Source organism: Rousettus aegyptiacus, unplaced genomic scaffold (genome assembly GCF_014176215.1).
Source record: "Rousettus aegyptiacus isolate mRouAeg1 unplaced genomic scaffold, mRouAeg1.p scaffold_m13_p_1, whole genome shotgun sequence".
NCBI lineage: Eukaryota > Metazoa > Chordata > Mammalia > Chiroptera > Pteropodidae > Rousettus > Rousettus aegyptiacus.
The window spans coordinates 180298195-180319689 of record NW_023416284.1 but is presented as its reverse complement, the minus strand read 5'-3'; the positions used below and the strand labels follow the sequence as shown (position 1 = coordinate 180319689).

Sequence of the window (21495 nt, the reverse complement as noted above, 5' to 3'; positions counted from 1 at the left end):
TGCATCACGGAAGATAGGAGTCAGGGGACGGGGGTTGGGGGGTCAGGAAGAAAGGGATGTCCCTCAGTGTCAGGTCCAGGCTGCGGAGAACCCACATAAATAGGACAGTGTCCACCCCCACTCACGGCCCCCAAACACAGCAAATACACCCCCTGCGAGTATCGAACTTAATTAGTTCCTTTCTACGACTACCCTCAAAGCCTCGATGGAAGAATAAAATGTGAAAGAAAGTCGTAAGTCACTCAACGAAGGCAAGATACAGGAGGAGGAGGAGGGCCACTGGAGGGCTGATGTCACCAACTACAACGCGATCGAAAATGACGCAGGATTCCCAGAGCCAAGTCCTCCTCACACAGCCGGGCTGGGCTCTGGCTTCTCGTCTCCTCGATCTTGGGAAATAGGCTTCAAATTAAACTTTTAAAATCTCGCGAGGAGAAACGAAACTTAGGCAACCGATCCGGCTGCCCCTCTCCAATCCACCTGTCCACCGCGTGTCTAAGTCAGTCTTCATTATTTTCCGTAACTAGACAGTTCTACCTAGATTCCAGGTGTCCCCCACCTTCAAGGTAAACATCCATGAAGTGTTACTCGGGCGGGTGACACAGAGTTACTAATGAGGGTGTGGCCCTGGGAATACAAGCGAATTATCCACAGATAAATGGTCTTTATCCTCCTGGGGAAGCAGATACTGGCACTCGAAGACAAGAGTGAGGGTATCGGACATTTAATACTAGTCGAGTGCTACTAACGCTAAATATCGTCAGGGGTCAGAGAGTATGGAAGGCAGGTGCTCCCCCAGCTAGCTGATCAGGGAACAAAGTCTGGTGTTGGCAGAATTCAAGGAGGGCCTTTGCCGGGGGTCCCCCATGTGTGGGGGTGCTGGCCACTGCTTCCCACGGTTTGAATTCTAAGAGAACATTTACTCGAGCCCTCTCTGCGACCTTAACCAGCCAACGCTCTCCCCCTCAGGAAAATTCATTACCATTTCAGAGCATCCGTGGAAGTCATCCCAGAGAACCCCACATCACAACCCTCATGTTCTACAAGAAAGATACACAGTCTGCTCAGACACCAGCCTGTGGGTTGTCTCCCAGGCTTCTTCCCCTCGAGATGCAGATGTTAAGATGCAGTCGTAACACAGCTGTGAAATACGAGTGGCCCGGGTCTCAGGGGGGGTCGGGAAGCTTAGGGTTCTCTGCCCCTCCCTCCTCCTCTCTGGCTGTGGTGTGCCTGGATGTCTGTAGGTACATATGTGGACCCTGAGAGTTAATAACCACAAGGAGATGCTTCAGTTCTCCCAGTCTAGCAGAACATAAGAGAAGGAAAGGACTGGGTGGGGTAGAAAACGCTATTTCAAAACATCGGGGCCAGAGCATGTGTTATGGCAGAAGACAGCATGGCCGCTTCCCACAACGCAGAGAATGTCAAGGGCGTCGGACATTGTCTGAGAGAACAACGCTGCCTCATCTCATCACCTAGAAGTCTCCACTGGAGAATAAAATGTATGTGAAAGAAAGATAGTGGCACCTCCCAGATTTTACTGAAAAGGGTTAAAAATGTAGATGGGGTCAACATCCAAGTGCACCCTCCGGGCTAAGTCCTCAGGCAAATTTTGTGTTTTCTCTTGCTGATCTTACAGTTCTAGGAGCATCAATGTAAAAACATTCCAAATGCAACACTATCTCTGGCAAGTAGAAGTTAACTACAAAGTAGCAGATGATCCTATGTTGCTACACTTACTCGTATTGCTACATTTGATGCCATTACTTACTGACTACATCGATCCCCGTTTCTTTATTATTAAGTCTCTGTGGCCTGTGCCTCAGAGTCTCGCGCTTGCCCATGGAAGCTCTGAGTTAATTACTTAATTATTTACTTTGTGCATGAAGGATCCAGCCGGGCCTGAGCTGCAGACTGGGCCCGCGGAATGTGCGCTCGGCACACACAACACCGCACAGTGACTCATGTCACCCCATGTCTCAGCTGTGGCCCGGGGCTGGGAGCTGTGCGATTCTTTCACCTACTCAGAAGGAATCCTGCCAGTGTGCATACCAGAGGCCGAGGGTTGAATTGTGTCCTCTCACAAGATCTGCTGCCCAGTACCTGTGAATGTGATTTAGAAATACAGCGTGTGAACGTATGACCGCGTTAAGATGAGGTCATGCTTGGTTAGAGTTGGCCTTACCCCAACATGACCAGCGCGCTTGTAAGAAGACACATAGGAAAAACACCGAATGGCAATGGAGACAGAGATTGGAGTGATGTTTCCAGGAGCCGAAGAACACCGAGCATCGCCAGAAACCACCAGAAGCTGAGCAGAGACAGGAAGGATGCTCTCAGGGACGGCTTGACCCTGCCATGCAGATTTCAGACTCCCAGCCCCCGGAACGAGAGGATTTTTCTGTTGGTTAAGGCCGCCTCGTTTGTGGTCCTTCGTTACAGCAGCCCCGAGAAACTAGTACATCACGTGGAGACAGTTTTCCGCTCCAGCGGCCGACTGACTCCCAACACGAGCCAGCGCTCTTCCGAACCCACGTGCTGACCTCCCGGGGTCAGGGCGAGGGGCGCAGGGCACTGTCCCGTGCTCGCCACCCTCGTGCGCCCTGCCGATGTCAGGTCGACACACGTAAATGTGTTTAACGCCCATCGCATGTAATTAACAAAGCACATCCAGTCATCCATCGAATGTTTCCTAAGCACCTACTACTGGTAAGCAGCTTTCTAAGCGATGGGGAGACTTCCGTGAACGAAACCCCCAAAACGTCCTGTCCTCGTGGAGCTTCCACTGCAGCAGAGGGAGACAGGCAGATATCAAATACAGAAGCGAAACACTTGGACTATCAGGTGGTAATAAAGGTTGTGAAGAAAAATCAAACTGGGAGAGGAAGCGCTGGGGGCTGCGGAGAGATGTCCACCGTTACCTGGTGGGGAGGGGTCAGGTGAGGCCCCATGAGATGATGCTGCAGGAGCAACCTGCAGGCGGTGAGGGTTCAGCCCACAGACGTTCCAGGGAAGTTGTTCAGACAAAGGTATCAGTGAGGGCGAAGGCTCTGGGACTGGAAGGTGCCCAGCACCTTAGGGAACCAGCGAGGAGGCCGGGCCGGAGCTGAGGGCGAGGGCGGGCGCAGTGTAGAGACGGCCGTGCACGGCCTGGAGAACCTGTCAGGACGTCGGCTTTCATCTGAGAGAGGAGGGGCCTCCGGAGGGTTCTGTGACCCTGTGTGTGACGGGCGCCGCGGCGTTTTGAGGACAGAGGGCAGGGAGGGGGTGCAGAAGCAGGGGCTCCAGTGAAGAGGTTACCGCGGTAATCCAAGGGAGGCGGCTCGGACCCGGGTGGTCGCAGGACGTCCCTGCTTTGCCGAATTGTGTACCACGGTCTCCTGGGATGCACTAAACCACCCGCGAGCTAACTATGTGATCTCAGGTGGAACGGACAAAAGTAAACTTTTTAAAATAGGTATTTGCCAATCTCAAAGGGTTATACATTGTTTCCCTTTAAATGGCATCCTCAAAATGACAAAATCGTGGAGATGGAGAACAGATCTGTGGCCGCCGAGGGGGAGGGGAAAGCAAGGGAGGGGCTCTGAGAACAGAACGGGGCAGCGCCGCCCGGAGGGTCCGTGTCTGGACCGCGGCGGTAACACAACCCACCCAAAGGAGTAAGTCCGCAGAGCCTCACACACACGCACGCACACACACGCACGCGCACGCACACACGCATACACACACGCACGCACGCATACACACGCATACACGCACGCACGCACACACGCATACACACACGCATGCACGCACACACGCGTGCGCGCACACACGCATACACACACGCGCGCATACACACATGCACACACACAAACACACACACGCACGCACGCACACACGTGCACACACACGCGTGCACACGCGCATGCACACGCACGCACGCATACACACACGCGTGCACACAGACGCATATACACACACACACGCAAACACACGCACACACACATGCGCACACACACATGCACACACGCACACACACACACGCGTGCACGCACACACACACACACGCGCGCGCGCACACACACACACACAGGGTTGCACCAACATCGCCCTCCCGACCGAGACCTTGCGCTCTCGTTACGCACGATGTCAGCTCCGGGAGAACCTGGGCAGAAGGCACACGGGATCTCTGCGTTATGTTTTACAATTTCATGTAAATCTTCAACTATCTCAAAAAATGTTTTTTAAAAAACCTGTTAAAACCATTTTAAAAATAATCGTTCATGCCTATGATGAAGTTCAAAGTCCCGACCCTTATGCCCGGGGGCCCAGGGCGCGCTGGAGCGGACGCCTGGTACGGGATCACGTCGAGCATTCTTGGAAATGAAACCACGGTAAGCACCATCGACCCCTGGCTGCAGGTGGAGGGCACACCTCGGCCCCAACGTCCCACGGGGACGCGTCGCCGTGAGGACCCCGCGGCTGCCCCATCGCCGGTGCGGAGCAGCTGAACGTCATTCTGCAAAACGCAGGAGGATGAGGTGGCATCGCCCGCACGAGACCCCGCAGCCGGGCAGCCTCCCCTCCGTGCCCTCGCAGGACCCGCCTGCCGTCCACAGCAGCCCCCGCCCGGGGCCTTCAGCGCGCGGCTCACGGGGGCCGGCCCGCCTGTGCCTGGCCTGGCGCAGGTCCCTTCTCCTAGGCTCCTGGGAGGTACCACCTGACCACTCGGGGTCCCTGGCCTCTTTTGCCCTGCCTGGCCCTGAGGGTTCGGGCCACAGGTGACTGCCAGACTAATGCGGTGTCATCTCAGATTAGAAGCTGCGGCTCCCCGCCCTGGTCAGGTTGTTTGCTATGATACTGGCTGCTCCAGCCACAGCGCTGGTGCCTGGGGGATCCACCGCCCACGCTGGTGCCTGGGGGACCCACTGCCCACCGTCTCCCAAGAAGGCACAGCCTCATCTGCAATCTGGGTCTGCTGGCTCTAGCCAGCCATCCGTCCACAGCAAAACAGCTTCTGAACCCTGAAATGCAGACTGTAAAAGTCTAGATAAATCAAATCCACTGCTTTCCACTTCAGTCCTAGTGACTTACCACCAACCCCCATGAGCACGTAAAATTACTCACGCAGAACTTTTTTCCTTAGAAACCACAGTGGATTCTGTCCACAGACCCACCCTCGACCCAGAGCCTCTGTACTCGACTGTTCAGTCATTGTACCTTAACTGTAACGTTGGCCCATCTGCCCACACCTGAGTGCATGAGACTCTCGGTACTCTGGAACCCATTCCAAAACGGGATCGTTCTAGAACATCGAGCCATTTCAGATAGGACCGAAGGTAAAGACAGCGGTTAAGAACTGTCATCCCAGGCTACACCACAGTGAAGAAACCCCCAAGGCCACAAATAAAGATGCAGGTGTTAAAGGGCCTCCAAACACAAGGAACGGAAGCATCGGCCGCCCCCTCCTGCCCAGCCCAGCGCTGTCCTCCACTCTGCCACCCATGCCACCCGCCACCGACCGAGCGATGTGCCACACACACTCCGTCAGTAAGCGGCCGCTCCACCAACGACCACGGTTGCTTTGGATTACGATCAAAATCCAGGACGTTCCTGAGCTACTTGCTGCTGACTCCGCCGATGCCCCAGGGGGCACCTGGCCGAAGTCACCCAGACACGTCATGCTTCCTCAAACGCTCCCTCCTGCCTCTGCGCCTTCCCACGGGCAGCGTGCTCTGTCCCTCCACCGGAATGTCCTTCCCGGCCTTCCTTCTCTAACTCACGCCCACCTGCTGTCCAAACCCAAAGGCGGTTGTGCTGGACCTTCCGGCGTGGTCTCCCGCGGACCGTTGCGACAGGCACGGCACCGTCTGTACCCTCGCCCCCCCCCCTCCACCCGCTCTCCCCGAGGGGCTGTGTTTACTGCGCATCGTGTCCCTGCATCCGGCAAGTATGAACGAACGCTCGCTGACTAACCGAACGAAAGAATGGACAGCTTTGCAGTGGCGACCACACCGAGTTGGAGCCACAGGGGCCCTGAGCCACGTCTGCAGTCCAATGCCCTCACCTGGCAGGTGAGGACGCTGAGGCCTGCGAGCTGAGTTCTGCCCAAGGCCGCACAGTGCAGATTACCAGCTGCAAATCAGCGGCTGGGTCAGGACTGGTGAAGAGGATAAAGAGACGTGACACTACCAGGTAATCCCTGAAAAGCAAATCCCAGCGTTTAAATGACACGTTGCTGCTGAGGAGTCCAAAAACACTTCAATGCTGTTAGTATTCCAGCCTCATCACTGCTATCGGACGCAGGGGTCTGTCGACCTCCTGTTTCTCAGCACGGTTCTTTGATTTAAATGATTGCTATTCACAAGCTGGGATTCTGGGAGCCTTCTGGATAAAACACAAGGCGGACAGGCTCGGAGCTCTGAATTCCATCATGAGAATCAAACGCTCGCAGAGAACCGCCATATCAAGTGTGGAAGGATTTGTGTAATGAATGAGACACAGAGCACTGGCCTCACGGGCAAGTTTTCCCAGGACCCACGAAGCAAAGGATGCCTCCCCAGACGAGGGCCTTGCTTATATCCAAACGCCAGGTGCACTTTGTAACAGGGCAGAGGGCTACCCGCAGCTGCATCTTAAGATAAGCCCTTTTTGGGTTCGACACACTTCGTCTGTGACAGCATCATTCTCAACGGCCAGTGGCAACATGACAGGAACACAGGCCGAGAAGGGCATGAGCCCCGGCCTAACAAAGAAGCAAAGGAAAGGTAAGAAATGCCCAAACTTGTCCGTGGCCATGCCATCCTCAACGAGCCCGATCCAGTCAGATCTCAGAAGCTAAGCAGGGTCGGGCCTGGTTAGTACTTGGATGGGAGACCACCTAGGAAGACCAGGTGCTGTAGGCGTAAAAAATAAATAAATAAAAATAAGAGATTGTAAGCTGACAAGGTCCTTGCAATCTGTGAGATCAACCAAGGGTTGCCTTGCCAGAAGGAAAGGAAGGAAGGAAGGAAGAAACAGCCAAACTTGGATCCAGAAATTGGGATCCGAATCCTGGGACCACCGCATACTAGATTACCAACTTGGGGAAAACCAGCAAACCCCTCTGAATCCGGCTCCCTCGTGCTAAAGTGAGAATGTGGCCAACTTCACGAGGCGACCGTGAAAATTAAATGGAATGACGTGGGGGAAATGGTGGACTCTGTGGCACGGTTAACTGCCAGTTATTATTGAAAAGAAATTAAAATGCACATCTAAGAATTTCTCATAAAGCTAAAAATAGAATTAGGTAGATTGTACTTTACAGATTAGGAGAGTAGAACAGGATCATTTCTTGCACATACAGTGGACCACACAGCAGGCACAAGTGCATGAGGAACGTTAACTGCTCTCCGGGTATTCTGCTGCACTGAGGAACCTGCTCAGAATTGGCCTTAGAATCCACGGGGGGGGGGGGGGGGGGGGAGGGTGGCTCTTAAGAGAATCAGAGGAATCCGAACTCACTCAAAACTGACACTCAGAGCTCAGGAGGCAGGCACCACCCCTCTGGCGCCCCTTGTCCTCGCCAGTCTTCCAGGGGACCTGCTAAGGGGCTGCTGATCCCAGCTTTAGGTTTAGGCTTCGAATTCTTTCTCACCAATGGCCAGTTGAAAATTGCTACCATGCGGTCCTTTAATGAGGGATGGGAGCTGCCTGACGTAACAGCTGAAGGAAGAAGCTCCGGTGAGTCGCACCGCTGAGAATCGGCAAACACTACGGGGAAAACCAAAGCAGATAACCCAAAGTTTATCCTAATTCTCCTCCCTGCTTAACGCTGCAGCTCCTGGCGTGGGAACGCCGCCGGGTGGCCACGGGCGCCCTCTACGGGCCGCGGGGCGCAAGCGCTGCCGCCTGCCCGGCCGGAGCTCAGAAGGAGCTGGGAGAGAATCTGAGAGAAAAATGTGTCTTCTGCATGACGTCACCTAACACTCAGTGGCCCAAAAATTCCATTCTCGGAATTTCTAAATTTTAACCATCTGGTCCGGACTGGAGAATTTTCCTTAATCAAATAAGAATAACACAATTCCCCCAAAACTGAATCAAATTCATATTCTTTATAACAAAGACCAGGGTAACCTCTAGAAGGAAGGACAGAGGATGTTCGCTCACATGTTTAACCAACTCTTCCCTGATTCCAAACGCTCTAACATCAGCCTCCTGAAATAATGCAACAGTGTGCATCCCTGCCCCCCGCTCCCCAGTTCTCCTCCAAAGCACCCGAGATTTCAGCTTCAGATGCATCCTCATATAAATACTCTACGGATTAACGAGTGAATACAGAGACATATACATTGCCTTCTCTCTTTATCTTTATGCCTTTAAATACTCATTTCTATATTTTCCAACTGAAATAAAAGCTCCTAATAAGAGGTGTACTTATAACTCAAGAAATCCCGAAGTTCCATAGGGAACAATGAAAACTCTGCTCCTCAGCCAGTGAAGTGTAATGAGGCCCCTCTGAAATGTTTGCTCCTAGGGTCCCCTGAACCCCCACCCTCACCCCGTGCAATAGCAGAATCATGGCCCCCAAAGATGTGCATGTCTTAATCTCTGTCGCCTGTGAATATGTGACCTCACATGGCAAAAACGACTTTCCAGATGTGATGAAATTAAAGATCTGGAGACGGGGAGATTGTCCTGCATTATCCCAAGGGTCCAGCATAATCACAAGGGTCCTGGCAGGTGAAAGAGCAGACAGGAAGGAGATTGCGAAGGCGATGGAGTGGGTAGGAGTGGATGAGTCATTGTTGAAAGGGGTGATGCGGGGAGGGACGTGGGGACCTCCAGAGGCAGGAAAAGGCGAGGCCGGCTTCCCCGCCCCCCCCCCCCCGAGCCTGCAGAGGGAACACGGCCCTTAATTTCCACCCCGAGACCCATTTTGGACTTCTGACCTCCAGAACTATAAGATAATATTTTTGTTTTGTTTTGTTTTTAGCCAGTAAGTGTGTGGCAATATGCCGCGATAGCAACAGGAAACTAATACACCCCTCCACTCCTACCCCCCTCCCCTGCCTGTTTTCAGGGAAGGGGCCTTTATGACTTAAATAGAGGTACGAGTGGTCTTGGTAAGACCTACTGATGATGCTCTGGAACTGTCCAGTGACAACATTCCAGGGACGCGAATTATCACTCTGCAATTCTATTATAATCTCTCATCCCATAGTGATGAACAGTGTGCTCAGCGGACGAACAAAGCAGTTCTTTCATCTGGGTGGACTCGGAGGTACAAGGCGAAAGGAGAGGAGGCATTCATCCCCTCCTGCCAAAGAGGACAGGAGTGGGAGGGGAAACCTGCAGCGCCGGAGGTAGGCTGGGTCGCCGGAAAGCTCTGGACGGCTGCTAGAGAGGGAAGGCGTCTCTATCCATCAGACCGGGCTAGTCAGCTGGCCTCGGGCCACGCGGCGGGTGAATGACATCACCGAGACTCCAATCGAGGCGTCTGGATGTTGATCCTCCTTCGCTTCCATAAACCCATGGTTATCAAACATTCCGTTCTCTAGATTCCTTTCCACCGTTAAATTAATGAGGATCTCACAGAGGTTGTTGACGTGGGCTTTATCTACTGATAATGACTGACCAGAAATTAAAACTAGGAAGAGGTGAAACCACATATTAATTGATTCATTTAAAAATAGTAATAGTAAGTCATCACATGTTGACATGAAAAAAAAAAACTGTACTGTATGAAAAATAACTGTTTTCTAAACCAAAAGGAAATAATGGAAGAGTGGCATTGTTTTGCATTTCAGCAAATCTCTTTAATAGAAGACAGCAAGATATTCCATCTGCTTTGCCTTCGGTCTACTGCAGTAAGTCGTCCTGAAGTACCTGAAGAAAATCCAGCTTCACACAGAGAGTTGGAAAAGTATTTTAACAGCCTTATGGACAAGTTTGGAAAATCTTTGATACTACATCAAAACTCATTAAGTAACAGTTTCTTAAAGGTCAGTTGCAATGTAAAATCTGAAATCTTATAAAGCAGAGGTCCCCAATCTTTACGGCACCAGGGACCAGTGTCCCTATGAGAATCTAATGCCTGAGGATCTGAGGCGGAGCTGAGGCGGTGATGCTGGCGCTGGGGAGCGGCTGTGAACACAGATAAAGCTTCACTCACTGGCCAGCCGCTCACCTCCTGCTGAGCAGCCCGGTTCCTAACAGGCCATGGACTGGTTGGTACCCATCCGAGGCCCAGTATATGGGGATCCCTGATATAAAGAACTTTTTACCTTTTGTTACATTAAAAAGTCCATCAGGCTCTCTGGCACACTGGATGGATCTTTGAGCCAGGCAAGATTTTGTGACACTCTGCATCGGTCACTTAAGTCACTTAATGATGCAGATCCTCTAAGTCATGACACGTGTTATATATAACACAATATTCAAAAATCACGTTCATTTATATCACCATTGATCATGTCAGAAAAGTTTCTAAGTATTGGAAAGCTTACACTATTCGAGATGACACAGCAAACTTTGAATTTTCACTTGAAAGCTAAAATTTTATCACTAGCGAGACATGCTAACGGTTAGTTCACTAGAAGTGGTGGGCCTTCGTTGTTCAGTTCTCAGAAGCTGCCTGGCAAATATACAAGTTAGAATAACTCAAATATCCAAGTTAGAATAGTTTGTCTGGAGTCTTTCTGGTAGACATGGCGTTCTGGGAAAAAAAGCAGCTAGTTTCGCTCATGACTCAAACTATCACACAAGTGCTTTTCCCAGGATTACCACTGAGCTTGGGTCATCAGGAGTGCTTTGTGAGCCTTTCCCATTTCTTCACACACTATTAAAAAGACATGCATTTGAGGGCAGAGATTTGGTAACATTATATGATTTTTACTGTGGGGCCAACGACATGCTTAGCTGAATGAAACTGGCACACTTTTCCTAACTTCGAAGGCTGAAAACCGCAATGGCTACACGTCCCTTATGGCACCGATGCCTTGACTTATGCTAAAGCACCAGCAGTTTGACCCGCCAGGTTTTGCACCTTCGCTGCAAACATCGACATGGCACAAAAGGTAGAGAGCATGTTAGCATTCCTTTGAAAATAGTTTGACCTCGCGGATTCCCTGAAAAGGTCTTTAAGCTTTACAGGAAAAAAAAAAAAAAATTAAATCACTCATAACTACCCTAAGTTAACCACTATAAACGTATGTGAGTATGAGTGTCCTTAGATCTTCTTAGAAAAATGTCTCCTATCAGATTGGCAAGCACCATGATAACTTTAACGGGTGCAGAGCAGTTTATCGTAGAAACGGATGGGGGTGGGGCATCACATGCTTTATTTTAGGTTTTTAATTGGCCACCAAGTAGGAGGGTTTAGTCAGATCTTCAGCAAGTCAAATCGCCTCTATTTTAAGAAAAGTCCCCTTGAGCTGTGGTGCTCTGCCACTATGAAGGCGGCTGTGGGTGATTTATTACAGGGATCCTGGCCCCAGAAGTTGGGGGTGGTGGGGGGAGGGGGCTGACTCACACAGCCTGCTGGGCTCATGCATTAACTCAGCCAGAGAGGGAGCACTGCTCCATGGCCTCGCTGTCGGACCCAAGACACAAGTGCGGAGCAGTGAGTGTAGCGATCACAGCAAGGCGGACAGGAAACCTCCCCGAGGAGCGGAGGAGATGAATTATGTGCCTGCCCCGTGATTTCTTTCACAGCACCCGGAGCTCTCCACAGGTTACATCTGTTTCTTCCTTCTATTATTCCACTTAAATGCAGTAGATATTCATTTCAAAATGTGCTTGTCCCTTTCGTCCGTTTCTAGTCTGGTCATCATTTTCCTGCAAATCCCACGTCAACACTCTAGAAAGAAGTGCCAGCGGGAGCTCCAGGCCAGCATTCCACAGCTCAGTAATGCGCAGAGCAGAAGGCCAGGGAGAAGCAGGGTGGACCGCGCGGGATGCAGGGGGGGCGGGGGCGGGGGGCTGCGGGAAACAACCCCGGCTTCGCGCCGCGCACCCGGAACTCAGAGGCAGGTGCCAGTGGCCTCTGACAGGAAGAAAGCCAAAGCCATAATCATCAAGAAGTCAATTTGGCATTCGTTCCATTCCAGTCTGTTTTCTGAAACAGAAATTCTTCCAACATGCGGAAAATTGTAATTTAGAAAAAAAAGAAAAGCCATGGGTTGTAGGCGGGGACGCTGGAAGGCTTAAATATGCTTTTATTGTCGTGAACCCCTGTACGAAATATTCAGCGACTGCTGTCCTAGAGACCGTTAACAGAGAGAAAACAAAACCCGTGACTGGCCCTGTCTTTTAGGAACAAGTGGCACTTGGCGTTGGGGCACTGGGCGTAAACCTGAAGCGCGCATTCCGCACAAGGAGCCCACCTGAGAGACGCACGAGGCACTGGGACCCCAACTTCCCCCCTTTCCCGTGTGGCGCGAGGGCGCCCGAGACACTAAGCAGCGTCGCAGTGCTAGGAGCCCTCGCTGGAAGGGCGTGTGAATTTTCAAGACCCAGCTGGGAGTGAACGGTCTCGACAAAAATGTCGGCTTCTTGGATTCCTGCAGACCGATGACATGAATAACAGCCACACCGCTTCAAGTGTGAAAATGCCCGCTTGCACGAGAAGAGGGAACGAGGGCCACCAAAAGCCTAGGGACGAAAAACCCACCAGAAAACTCTCTCTCTCTCTCTCTCTCTCTCTCTCTCTCTCTCTCTCTCTCTCTCTCTCTCTCTCTCTCTCTCTCTCTCCCCCCCCCTCGCCCGCGCCCCCCCCACTCGGGAGCCCTAGGGGAAATGTGCCAACAGCACCCTGGCGCTCTCTGAAGAGCGTGGCTCGCGATTTCAGCGCTCAAAGAAAACACCCATCCCGCCTCTGCGTCTCCAGCCTCGGCTTTCGGGGGGAAGGGCGAGCTTCTCCCGAACCAACTCCTCGCCTTCCCTCCCTCTCCTCTCGAGACAACCGTGTCCCAGCTCCAAGGGTCCCACCCGCGCGCGCGGCCTGCGGAGAGCCGGGCGCAGCCGCGGGCGCCACTGCACCCACCGGCCGGCTCGCAGCCTTTCCGCGCGCGCCCCGGGGACAGTCCTGCCTCTGCCTCCAGCAGGCGTCCGTGCCTCGGGGCAGGTGTGCTGGACGGGGAAGGATGTCCGCGGAGACGCTCTGGGCCAAGGGGAGCATCGCAGCGCCCCGGCCCCCCAAACACCGAGAGGTCGTTTTCCCTTTCCTCCCCCTCCCCTTTCGCCTCAGTCTCCCCGGGTAGTTAGACGGCTCAAGCCTCCCGACTCCGGGGTCTTCGTTCGATGTCCAAGTTGAAACCGGGGACGCCGTGGTCCCTGGTGTCAATGGTGCCCCCGCTCCCTCGTCCCGCGCTCCCCGCCCCAGCAGCCTCCCCGCGCCCGGGCCCGCGAGCGACGAGGACACCAGGTTAGTCACACGACACGCAGCCAGCACAGAGCGGGGCGGCGGTCCCCGGAGCGACAGACGGGGCGAGGGCGCACAGAGGTGGCCGGAGAAGCGGTGAGGACGCGCGGAGAGAGCCGGGCAGCCCCGCGCGGGCGGCGCGTACCTGGAGCCCCCGCCGGGGAGGCGACGGGCAGCAGCGCGGCCAGGAGCAGCAGCAGCGCCGCCCAGGGCAGTGGGCGCCCCGCGCGCGCGGGCGCCATCGGGAGTCCCCGCGCGTGGCCGGCTGCGCTGGGCGGGAGTCGGGGAGCGCGCCGCGCCGCCGTCGGGTCCCCGCCGTCCGTGGAGGTCTCTGCGCCCCGCGCCGTGCCCGCCGCGCCCCGGCCCCGCGCGCGCACCAGCCGCCCGGCGCGCACTGAGGCCGCGCGCCGCCCGCCGCGCCTTAAAGCCGCGCGCGCGCGCCCCCTGCCGGCCGCGAGGCGGTGGCGGCGGCGGCCTGCGTCCGGGGCGCCCGCGGGCCCCGCAGCCCCGCTGGGCGGTTCTGAAAATGCGGCGACTCCTGTGCGGGCCGAAGATCCTCCCATTGTCCAACCTCTCCCGATCTCTGGCTCGGGGACGACCCCACATGTCCAGTCGCTGCCACGCCTCCGAATGAGCGCCCCAGGTCCCCCTCGGGAAAGACCTCTGGTTTCGACACTCGCCCAGGCTCCCTGTATCTCCTCTTTGTGGGCGTGCCCGCGGCGCGCCCCGGCCTTCCCCACAGCCTGAGCGCCTGGAGAGGAGGGTTGATTGTCCTTAGAAAACCTCGGCTCCCGCTGCCACGTCTGCGGAGCTCACGAGCCAGTTGCGCAGGAGACGTCCCGGCCGGGGACTTGCCTGGCCTTGCTTCCTCCGACGTCCAGGGCGCTCACACTACCTCGGCCCTCCCTGTTCCGACTCCCACCTGCTTGCGGTCAGCTCCCAGCCTTGGACGCCTCGGGCCCTTCCACGTGGACCGCGAGCGCCCCTAGAGGCGACAGGGACGCCTGCGCCAGGACGGCCGCGTTCTGGGCCCCGCGTGCTGCTCGCTGTCAGCCCGGCTGCCACCTCGCAGACCTGACGCCTGACAGCCCCAAACTTGGGTAGATCAGTGTCATTCTGCTGAGAGGAAAAGGCTGTTAAGTGAATTGTAGACTCGAGTGGGATTTCTAGCCCACGTGACCACGGAGCCCTGCCCAGCACACCTCTCCGTCCCGATGAGCATGAGGCGCAAGATTTACCTTTATTTCCTATCTGCCACCCAGAAGAGGCCATCGCAGTAGCTTTCAGGAAATGCTTCTAGGTAAATTGCTCTATCTGTTTCTCCAACAAATATTTATCGTGTATATATTACGCTCCCAACACTGCTCTAGGCGCTGGGGGTCTGACTAAAAACAGCAATGATTAAAACTTAGCAGGAGGTGAGTTAAGAGCGATGAGCGAAGGGGGTGGGGAGGACCTTGCAGGGCACAGTAAAGGCTTGGGCTTTTACTCTGAGCTGGTGGACACGGGGGAACAGTGAGCCAGTTCTCATTATCCCGCTGAGATGGCTTGGACCAGGAGGATAGCCACAGGGATGAGGCTCTGGGCACCCCCTTAAAGTACCAATAAAATGGTTTTCTGACTAATTGGGTGCAGGGGAGAAAAGACGAAGAGAATGGTAATATACGAAAAGACACACTATTCATAACCTGCTCATCGACTCTCCATTAGGACTTTTGTAGTTTCAGGATTTCACTTTTTGATTTTGTTTTCACAAAACGATCGCAGAACATTACCTGCAGAAGCTCACGAGAAGGCTCCTCCAGGGCGGTCTCCTTCCTCCCTTGTGAAATGCATGTGCACTCAGCTACCGCCCAGCACATCATGGGTCAGAACATCATCCTCATGTGGTCGCTTCAGAGCGAAGCGCAGTGCCACCAACGCCAGAGTTTTGGTGACTAGATTGGAGCAATCGCCCATGGGCTGTTAGGTATTAAATTAAGTTATTAACATTTACGAGTCCGGATTCTGATCTGATTACAAATTTCAGAGTGTGGTCCAATTTAAATTAAGAACTCCTACAAGAAACTTCAAAGGTATCACTACTTTTATAGTTAAAAGGGCCCCCCAAAAACCTGACCTCAAAGTCGTAGTCATCTGTCCCGAATGTGATCATCTCAAAAATATAAATTCTACAAAGTTTTCTTTCTTCTAGTCACTATTTAGTCCGGTCTATTGTTACTGTTCTTCTGACAGACTTTACTCTTTTTCACATAATTTGTTTAGCTCTTGGTCGTTCCTATTATTGTGTTTATCAAAACCAAACAGAGTGGATGTCACTCTTGGGGCAGACAGATCATCAGCTATTCACTGTGACTCTTTACTGCCCCCAGGTTGTTTCTATGGCTTGTTTCTAGTTTTATATCAGTCTGTATCTATACAAACGATCTCTGGTTCTAGTTATTTTTTTTTTTAAGTAGCCGTACATTCAGAGAGTTCAGCATTCTCCATGCACGTCGGCACGGCATTTCTATGTGGTAGGGTAGAATTAAATGCTAGTCTCATGTTTTATGTGGCTAAATGGAAACCAAGTTCAAATGACCATCCAGGAGAAGCTCCCGCAGCTTTGAAAGTGCTTGTCTCAGACCATTATCTGACATCAGATCTTGTTCTGGGTTCTGCTGGGCTCACACGGCTCTTTAATTCCCTGTAAGCACCATATTCGAATAGATCTATATGCCGTGACGGCAGCAGCACATTAGATAATACTCATACTCAATGGTGATGTGCACAGAACCTTTAAAAGATTGCACAGAAATAGAATGAAAGAGAGGGCGTACCCATAGCACATGGTGGGGGTGGGGGCGTCATTAATTCAGGTGCAACAGATCGAGAAAAAAAACATGTCTCTAAGATTCCATAAACACAGGGGGAGAGAGAAAAGAAAAAAGAGAATGGAGATAGGCAAGTAGACTCCGCCTTCACACGGGAGAAAAAAGGTAGAGGTTGCTTCTGACTGGCAATACAATGAAATAATGTGTTACCGAACTTTTCTTGAGCGGTATCAGTTTTGTTCTGGTTCTCAGCACAGCCTTAGAGGCACGAGTCTCATTTTACAGAGAGAAAACCAAGTCTCCGAGTGGTCGTCGGTGTGTCCCCCCAATGCTAAGCATGCAACTCCAAGTGCACCTCCATCTCCATGGCGCTGTGGCACCTCTGGAAGTCCCCCTCTCTCTCAGATTTTCCATAAAAGCATCAGGATCAAGGCAGAGAGCACAAGTCAAAATATGCTTTATATGCCCAGTGTCCGATCCAGGTGTATCAGAGACACCTCTTAATCATCCCGATGGTGAGCGAGGCTTCGTAGCAAACAGTTACACAAGACCTCAGTATTACATCATTCCTCTTCCCAGGATTTGGAAGGTGTGGGAAAGGAATGGTACACCCTAAAAAAAGAAGAAAAAAAAAATACCTGCCATAAATCCATCATGGCCTGAAACACACTTCCTCTGCACAGAAGTTCTGACTTGTTCCCACTGCAAGGCAGTGCCAAGGCGAGTTGTTGTGTAAAAGATGTGGTGGGAATTCGCGAAGCCTCGAGGACTGAGACGTGAGACACCCACGCTGGCATGTGAATCGTTCCGGACGCTGGCGGAGAACGCTTCTGTCGCCACGACGTAAAAGCCCACAGATCTGTGTCCTGGGTTTCTACCCAGTGGCCCGGCCACAGAACGCGCAGTGGAAGGAGCCAGAGAGTCCAGTGTGTTGTCCACCACTTGTTGATGGCCACAGAGCTTGGGCCACATTGAGAGAAAGCACTCATTAATCTGTTCCTTTCCATGACCTTACAGAACACTTATTTTTTGTATTGAGTGATGTTTTAGGATCTAGAAATACAAATGTGACTGAGATTCAGATAGCCCTGGCTTCTGAGAACTCACAAAGTAAGATAGAAACAACCCTCTTCCCCCACCCCCACTCCCTAAAAATATTACACTCCACAGTGCTCTGATATTTAGGCCACGAAGCTTAGTTAGTGCCTATCTCTTTCCTTATCTTATTTTCTTTTTCCCCAGAAGGTTTTTAACCCTATGTGTACTCTCAGTAGGCAGACATCAGCATGTGTTCACTCTAATCCCATGGATGGAAATAAAAAGAGCCCAGTTTGGGGAGGAGGCATTAGGAAATTGGGGCAGAATAACAACTCAAAACGTAGGGTCTTCAAGGTGCGGTCTGCGAGCTCTTTAGAAGTTGGTGTGCTGGGAGAACACACTGGCTGCCTTCCAGCCTGTGCTCGCCTGCCCTGCCTGTCTTCCAGAGCAGAGCACGGCCACGAGTCGGTGGGTACGCTGGGGGGCACAGAGCACAGGGCTGCTGTGCGTGGAGCGTGTCACGCCAGCCACACACGCCTTAGACCCCATGCAAACTGACAGCTTTGCCATCAGCAGCCCCATATGCTGACTCCCCCTCCCCCCAGCAAAGCCACAGAAAGGCCCAGCGAAGTCCTGGTGCCCAGGAGGACCCTTCACTCCCGAAGAACACCTGCCCACCTCTGGTGCGGAGTGGCACACGGCTCAGAATCACCCTGGAGAAGGCAACGACGAAGACAGTCTATCTGCGGTGACCTCCAGCCCCTTTCCTCCGGGGTGGGTCCCACTCTCACACCGCTTATCCAGGCTCAGTACCCTGTGTCACTCCCTGACCCCAGCCTGTCAAACGCTCCTTCAAGGCGGGACCTGATCACCCCCTTCCGGCTGAGGCGTCAGTGACTGATAAGGCTTCCAGTCCTCTCGCCTGTAAGATGCGGTGCTTTTCCGTTCATGGAGCTTGCTCTCACTCATCCTCAGGAACCATCAAGGAAGAAGACACATGATTACGCCCGTTCTCCAGAGCTGGAAGCTGAGGTCACGTGCCTAGCCCACGTTTCTAGAGTCGGGAAGGCGCAGAGCGGGAGGCAAACCCTGACGCTCCAGCTGCAGACTCCGCACTCTGCGCCTCAAGCCGGCGGGAGAAGGGAGGAAGGCTTCTCCCGGGTAGAGTCAGCAGCAGAGACGCATCGGCGGGGAGGCACCCCAGACCAGGGCCCCTCATATTTACACTTAGGTTTTCCTGACTATGGAAAAGGCACCGTTTTCTGCATCTGCGTTAAAACCAACTCTCTCAGGCCACATTCGTGAAGCAAAGGCAGCCGGTTTTCCTTACCCGCCTTTCCCACCTGCACAAAAACTGACGTCCGGAAAGAAACGTTCTATGGTTTTGTTCCAATCGAATCCGCGTGCTTCTCTAATAGAATTCACAAATCAGACTTCGTTGTTATTCGTGTGATGCTCTTGAAAAGAAAAAGTGTCCCCGAGCTGTTTTCTAGGTACCGCGGCGCTGGGAAGGCCCTCGTTTGTCCATTCCACATGTCCACGTGAGCACTCAGCAGCAGCCGGCTCCGTGAGCCCACCCTCGCTGCAGAAGGTTCCTTTCCTTCGCTCCCGACACACGGTCCTGGCTTCTCTTCTGCTTCTCCCACAGCTCCTCCTCCATCTCCTCTGCAGTCGGGGCCATCGCCTCCTCTCCCCCATCCCCTCCTCTCCCCCATCCCCTCCTCTCCCCCATCCCCTCCTCTCCCCGTGTTCTCTCCATAGGTTTAATCCGCGCCCCTGGCCACGAGCACCACACGCTCTGCCACCCCGGCCCTTGTCAGCCTTTGAGTCGCCGCCCTGCCTCCCACGTGGCTTTGCACCAGCCGATTCCGTCCCCTGGTCCCTTCTGGCTCCCTTCTTTTCCTTCATCGCTCAGTCCGTGTCCAAGTCTCCCCCGATCTCCACGAGCTGCTGAGCCCTCTCCGTATCCCGCGCAGTGCTTCTCACAGCTGTAAGCCCACGGAGGCAGGACCGTGTGTGTTCGGGCTCTCCCGGGAGCCCAGGGCCTGGCGCAGCACGTGACTCGCACGGGCACACGGCAGCGGCGTGAGTGCGCGTAGGCATGTGTGGCCGGCCGGTGGAGGATGCTATGCCATCAGTAGGACAAACTGGGTAGAATTGGCTTCTGCAAGAAGGAAGCGTAAGCTTGGACCTCTCGCCTGCTGCCACTCCGCTCCCGCCCAAACCCCCTGGCTGTGCTGAGCATCCTCCAGGCGTAACCAGCGATTCGATGAAGCAGCTGGCAGATATCCTGAGGCCGAGGGACACTCAGCAAGCCCTAGATTTCCCACTCAGGAACACTGGTGCAACGAGTCTAGTACTTTGCAAGAGGAGACTCATGTATCCTTTCCAAAGCCGGGAAAGAATGAGTGGAGGGGAATTTTGTAACAAATTCACGTTTCGTTTTTTTTTTTCATTGATTGGTGACACTCACTTGTTTGTTGATGTTTTTTTTTTTTTTTCATTCTTTCAACTGATAAGTATCAAGTGCCTTGGGATTTGCAGGCACAGGAATTTCTCTAATCAGATCGTGCACCTGGTTTGGTAAATGCAACGTTAACCACCGCTGCCAGGAAGGAGCCCAGGGACTTACGTAACATCGGTGATCACCGCGACCAACGCCGTCACGTGAGAGAGACACAGACTGAGGGACTCTCTCCGGACGGTCTCCTTCTGGCCCAGCTGCAACTGAATGATTGCCCAAGGCTATGACAGGTTTGTTTTTGTATTTTTTAGGATTGTGTAGTAGTACGAATATCAGTGGCCTAAAGCAATGTCGTAGATGACCCTTCCCTGATTCTGTGGGTCAGAAGCAGCTTTAGATGGAGGTCTCTTATGAGCTGCACTCAGAATGTGGCTCGGACTGCCACCATCTAAAGGTTTCACTGGGTCCTGAGGACCCCCTTCCGAGGGGACGTGCTCACGTGGCTGGTGAGTTCACGTGGGCTGTTGGACGGGGCCTCAGTTCCTCTCCGGCCCAGCCTCCCGCAGACTTGAGTGAACTCAGAGTACAGCCGTTGTTTACGGAAGCGAGACATGCAGGAATCCAGAGAAATGCCTCTGGCGAGCGGCCTCGGAAGCCCCCCACGGCCACTTCCATCATGCTGCTGGTGGCACAGACCAGCCTTGATCCACGTGGGAGATGACGACGCGAAGCCTTGACAACCGGGAGGCGCGGGTCATGGAGGGCCGTCCTGGCGGCTGATACTGCAGCAGGGCCCCAGGTTCCCTGAGCAGGGACTTGTTTCTCTTTGAATCTTTACTCCCAGCTCGCACACCTTTCTTCCGGCCGAGGCCACGCAGCGGGGGGAGGCACCGCCCTGCACGGGCCCCACGGCGCCTGCTCTACGGGGTCGCAGAGCGTGACGTCCTACCTCCGCTGCCTTCCGCGCTCATTGATGCCCTCCCCTCGGGTCCCACTATCCCGTGGCCCTGAGCATGTTTTTTTTGTTTTGTTTTGTTTTGTTTTGTTTTAACTAGATTATAACCCTACGGTCTACTTTTGTGGCGAGCATCCTTCTGGTGTGCTCGTAAAACATGACACGTGTGGCAGGTCGCGAGCTCCATGCAGCGGCCCCATCCGGGAGGGACTCCCCGTGCAGCCTCGTCGCCCTTCGCAGGGCCTCCTGCGGATGGAGAGGATGCAGCCTCTCCCTCTTCCCTGCTGCACTAGGCCGACCCTGCTCTGCACTCACGCACACCTAACTCAACTTACAAGGCCCCATCCATGTTCCCTTCACCTACCCAGTTCATTTCGGCAGATGTTTTTTGCCGCATGTGTTCGAAGCTTGTGCCACCTCCTCCTGAAAGCCTTCCCTGACTAGATTCTCAAAGAATTTTTCCCTGCGAATTTCTCTAGCACTTACAGTCTGCATCATACGGTTTATGTTCTGTTCCTGGCTTAATGGCAAACTCCCATTCCTCTTTGTTACCCCCGAAGAACCATGAAGAACATAGGAAACACACTAGGCCTTAGGAAGTCATTTTTAAATAACTTCATTGGTTTTCAACAAACATTCGTGGAGTATGTACTATGCACCAAACACTATGATAAATACCAAAGGCACAAACGTGAGTAAGACTCAGTGCCCAGAATAATCTTGCAGAAAGATGATATTTTGATAGCAAAAAAGCACAAGGTTCAATCATGTATAATCCACATTATGTGTGATTTATCCACATAGTTTGATAAACTTTATCTCAAATAAGGTTTCAAATATA

General features: G+C 53.2%; 1 protein-coding gene and 1 pseudogene across 1 annotated transcript in view; one reads left to right on the top strand and one right to left on the bottom strand.

The window, feature by feature from the left end:
• The window catches only part of FNDC1 (fibronectin type III domain containing 1), an 85645-nt gene extending 71943 nt beyond the window's left edge, over positions 1-13702 (bottom strand). Inside the window, exon 1 of the mRNA XM_016152715.2 lies at positions 13530-13702. Coding sequence (XP_016008201.2) covers positions 13530-13626 — 97 coding nt within the window. The 5' untranslated portion in view covers positions 13627-13702. The remainder of the gene's footprint in view (positions 1-13529) is intronic.
• LOC118606831 lies at positions 6769-6887 on the top strand (annotated as a pseudogene).
• Positions 13703-21495: the final 7793 nt, after the last annotated feature.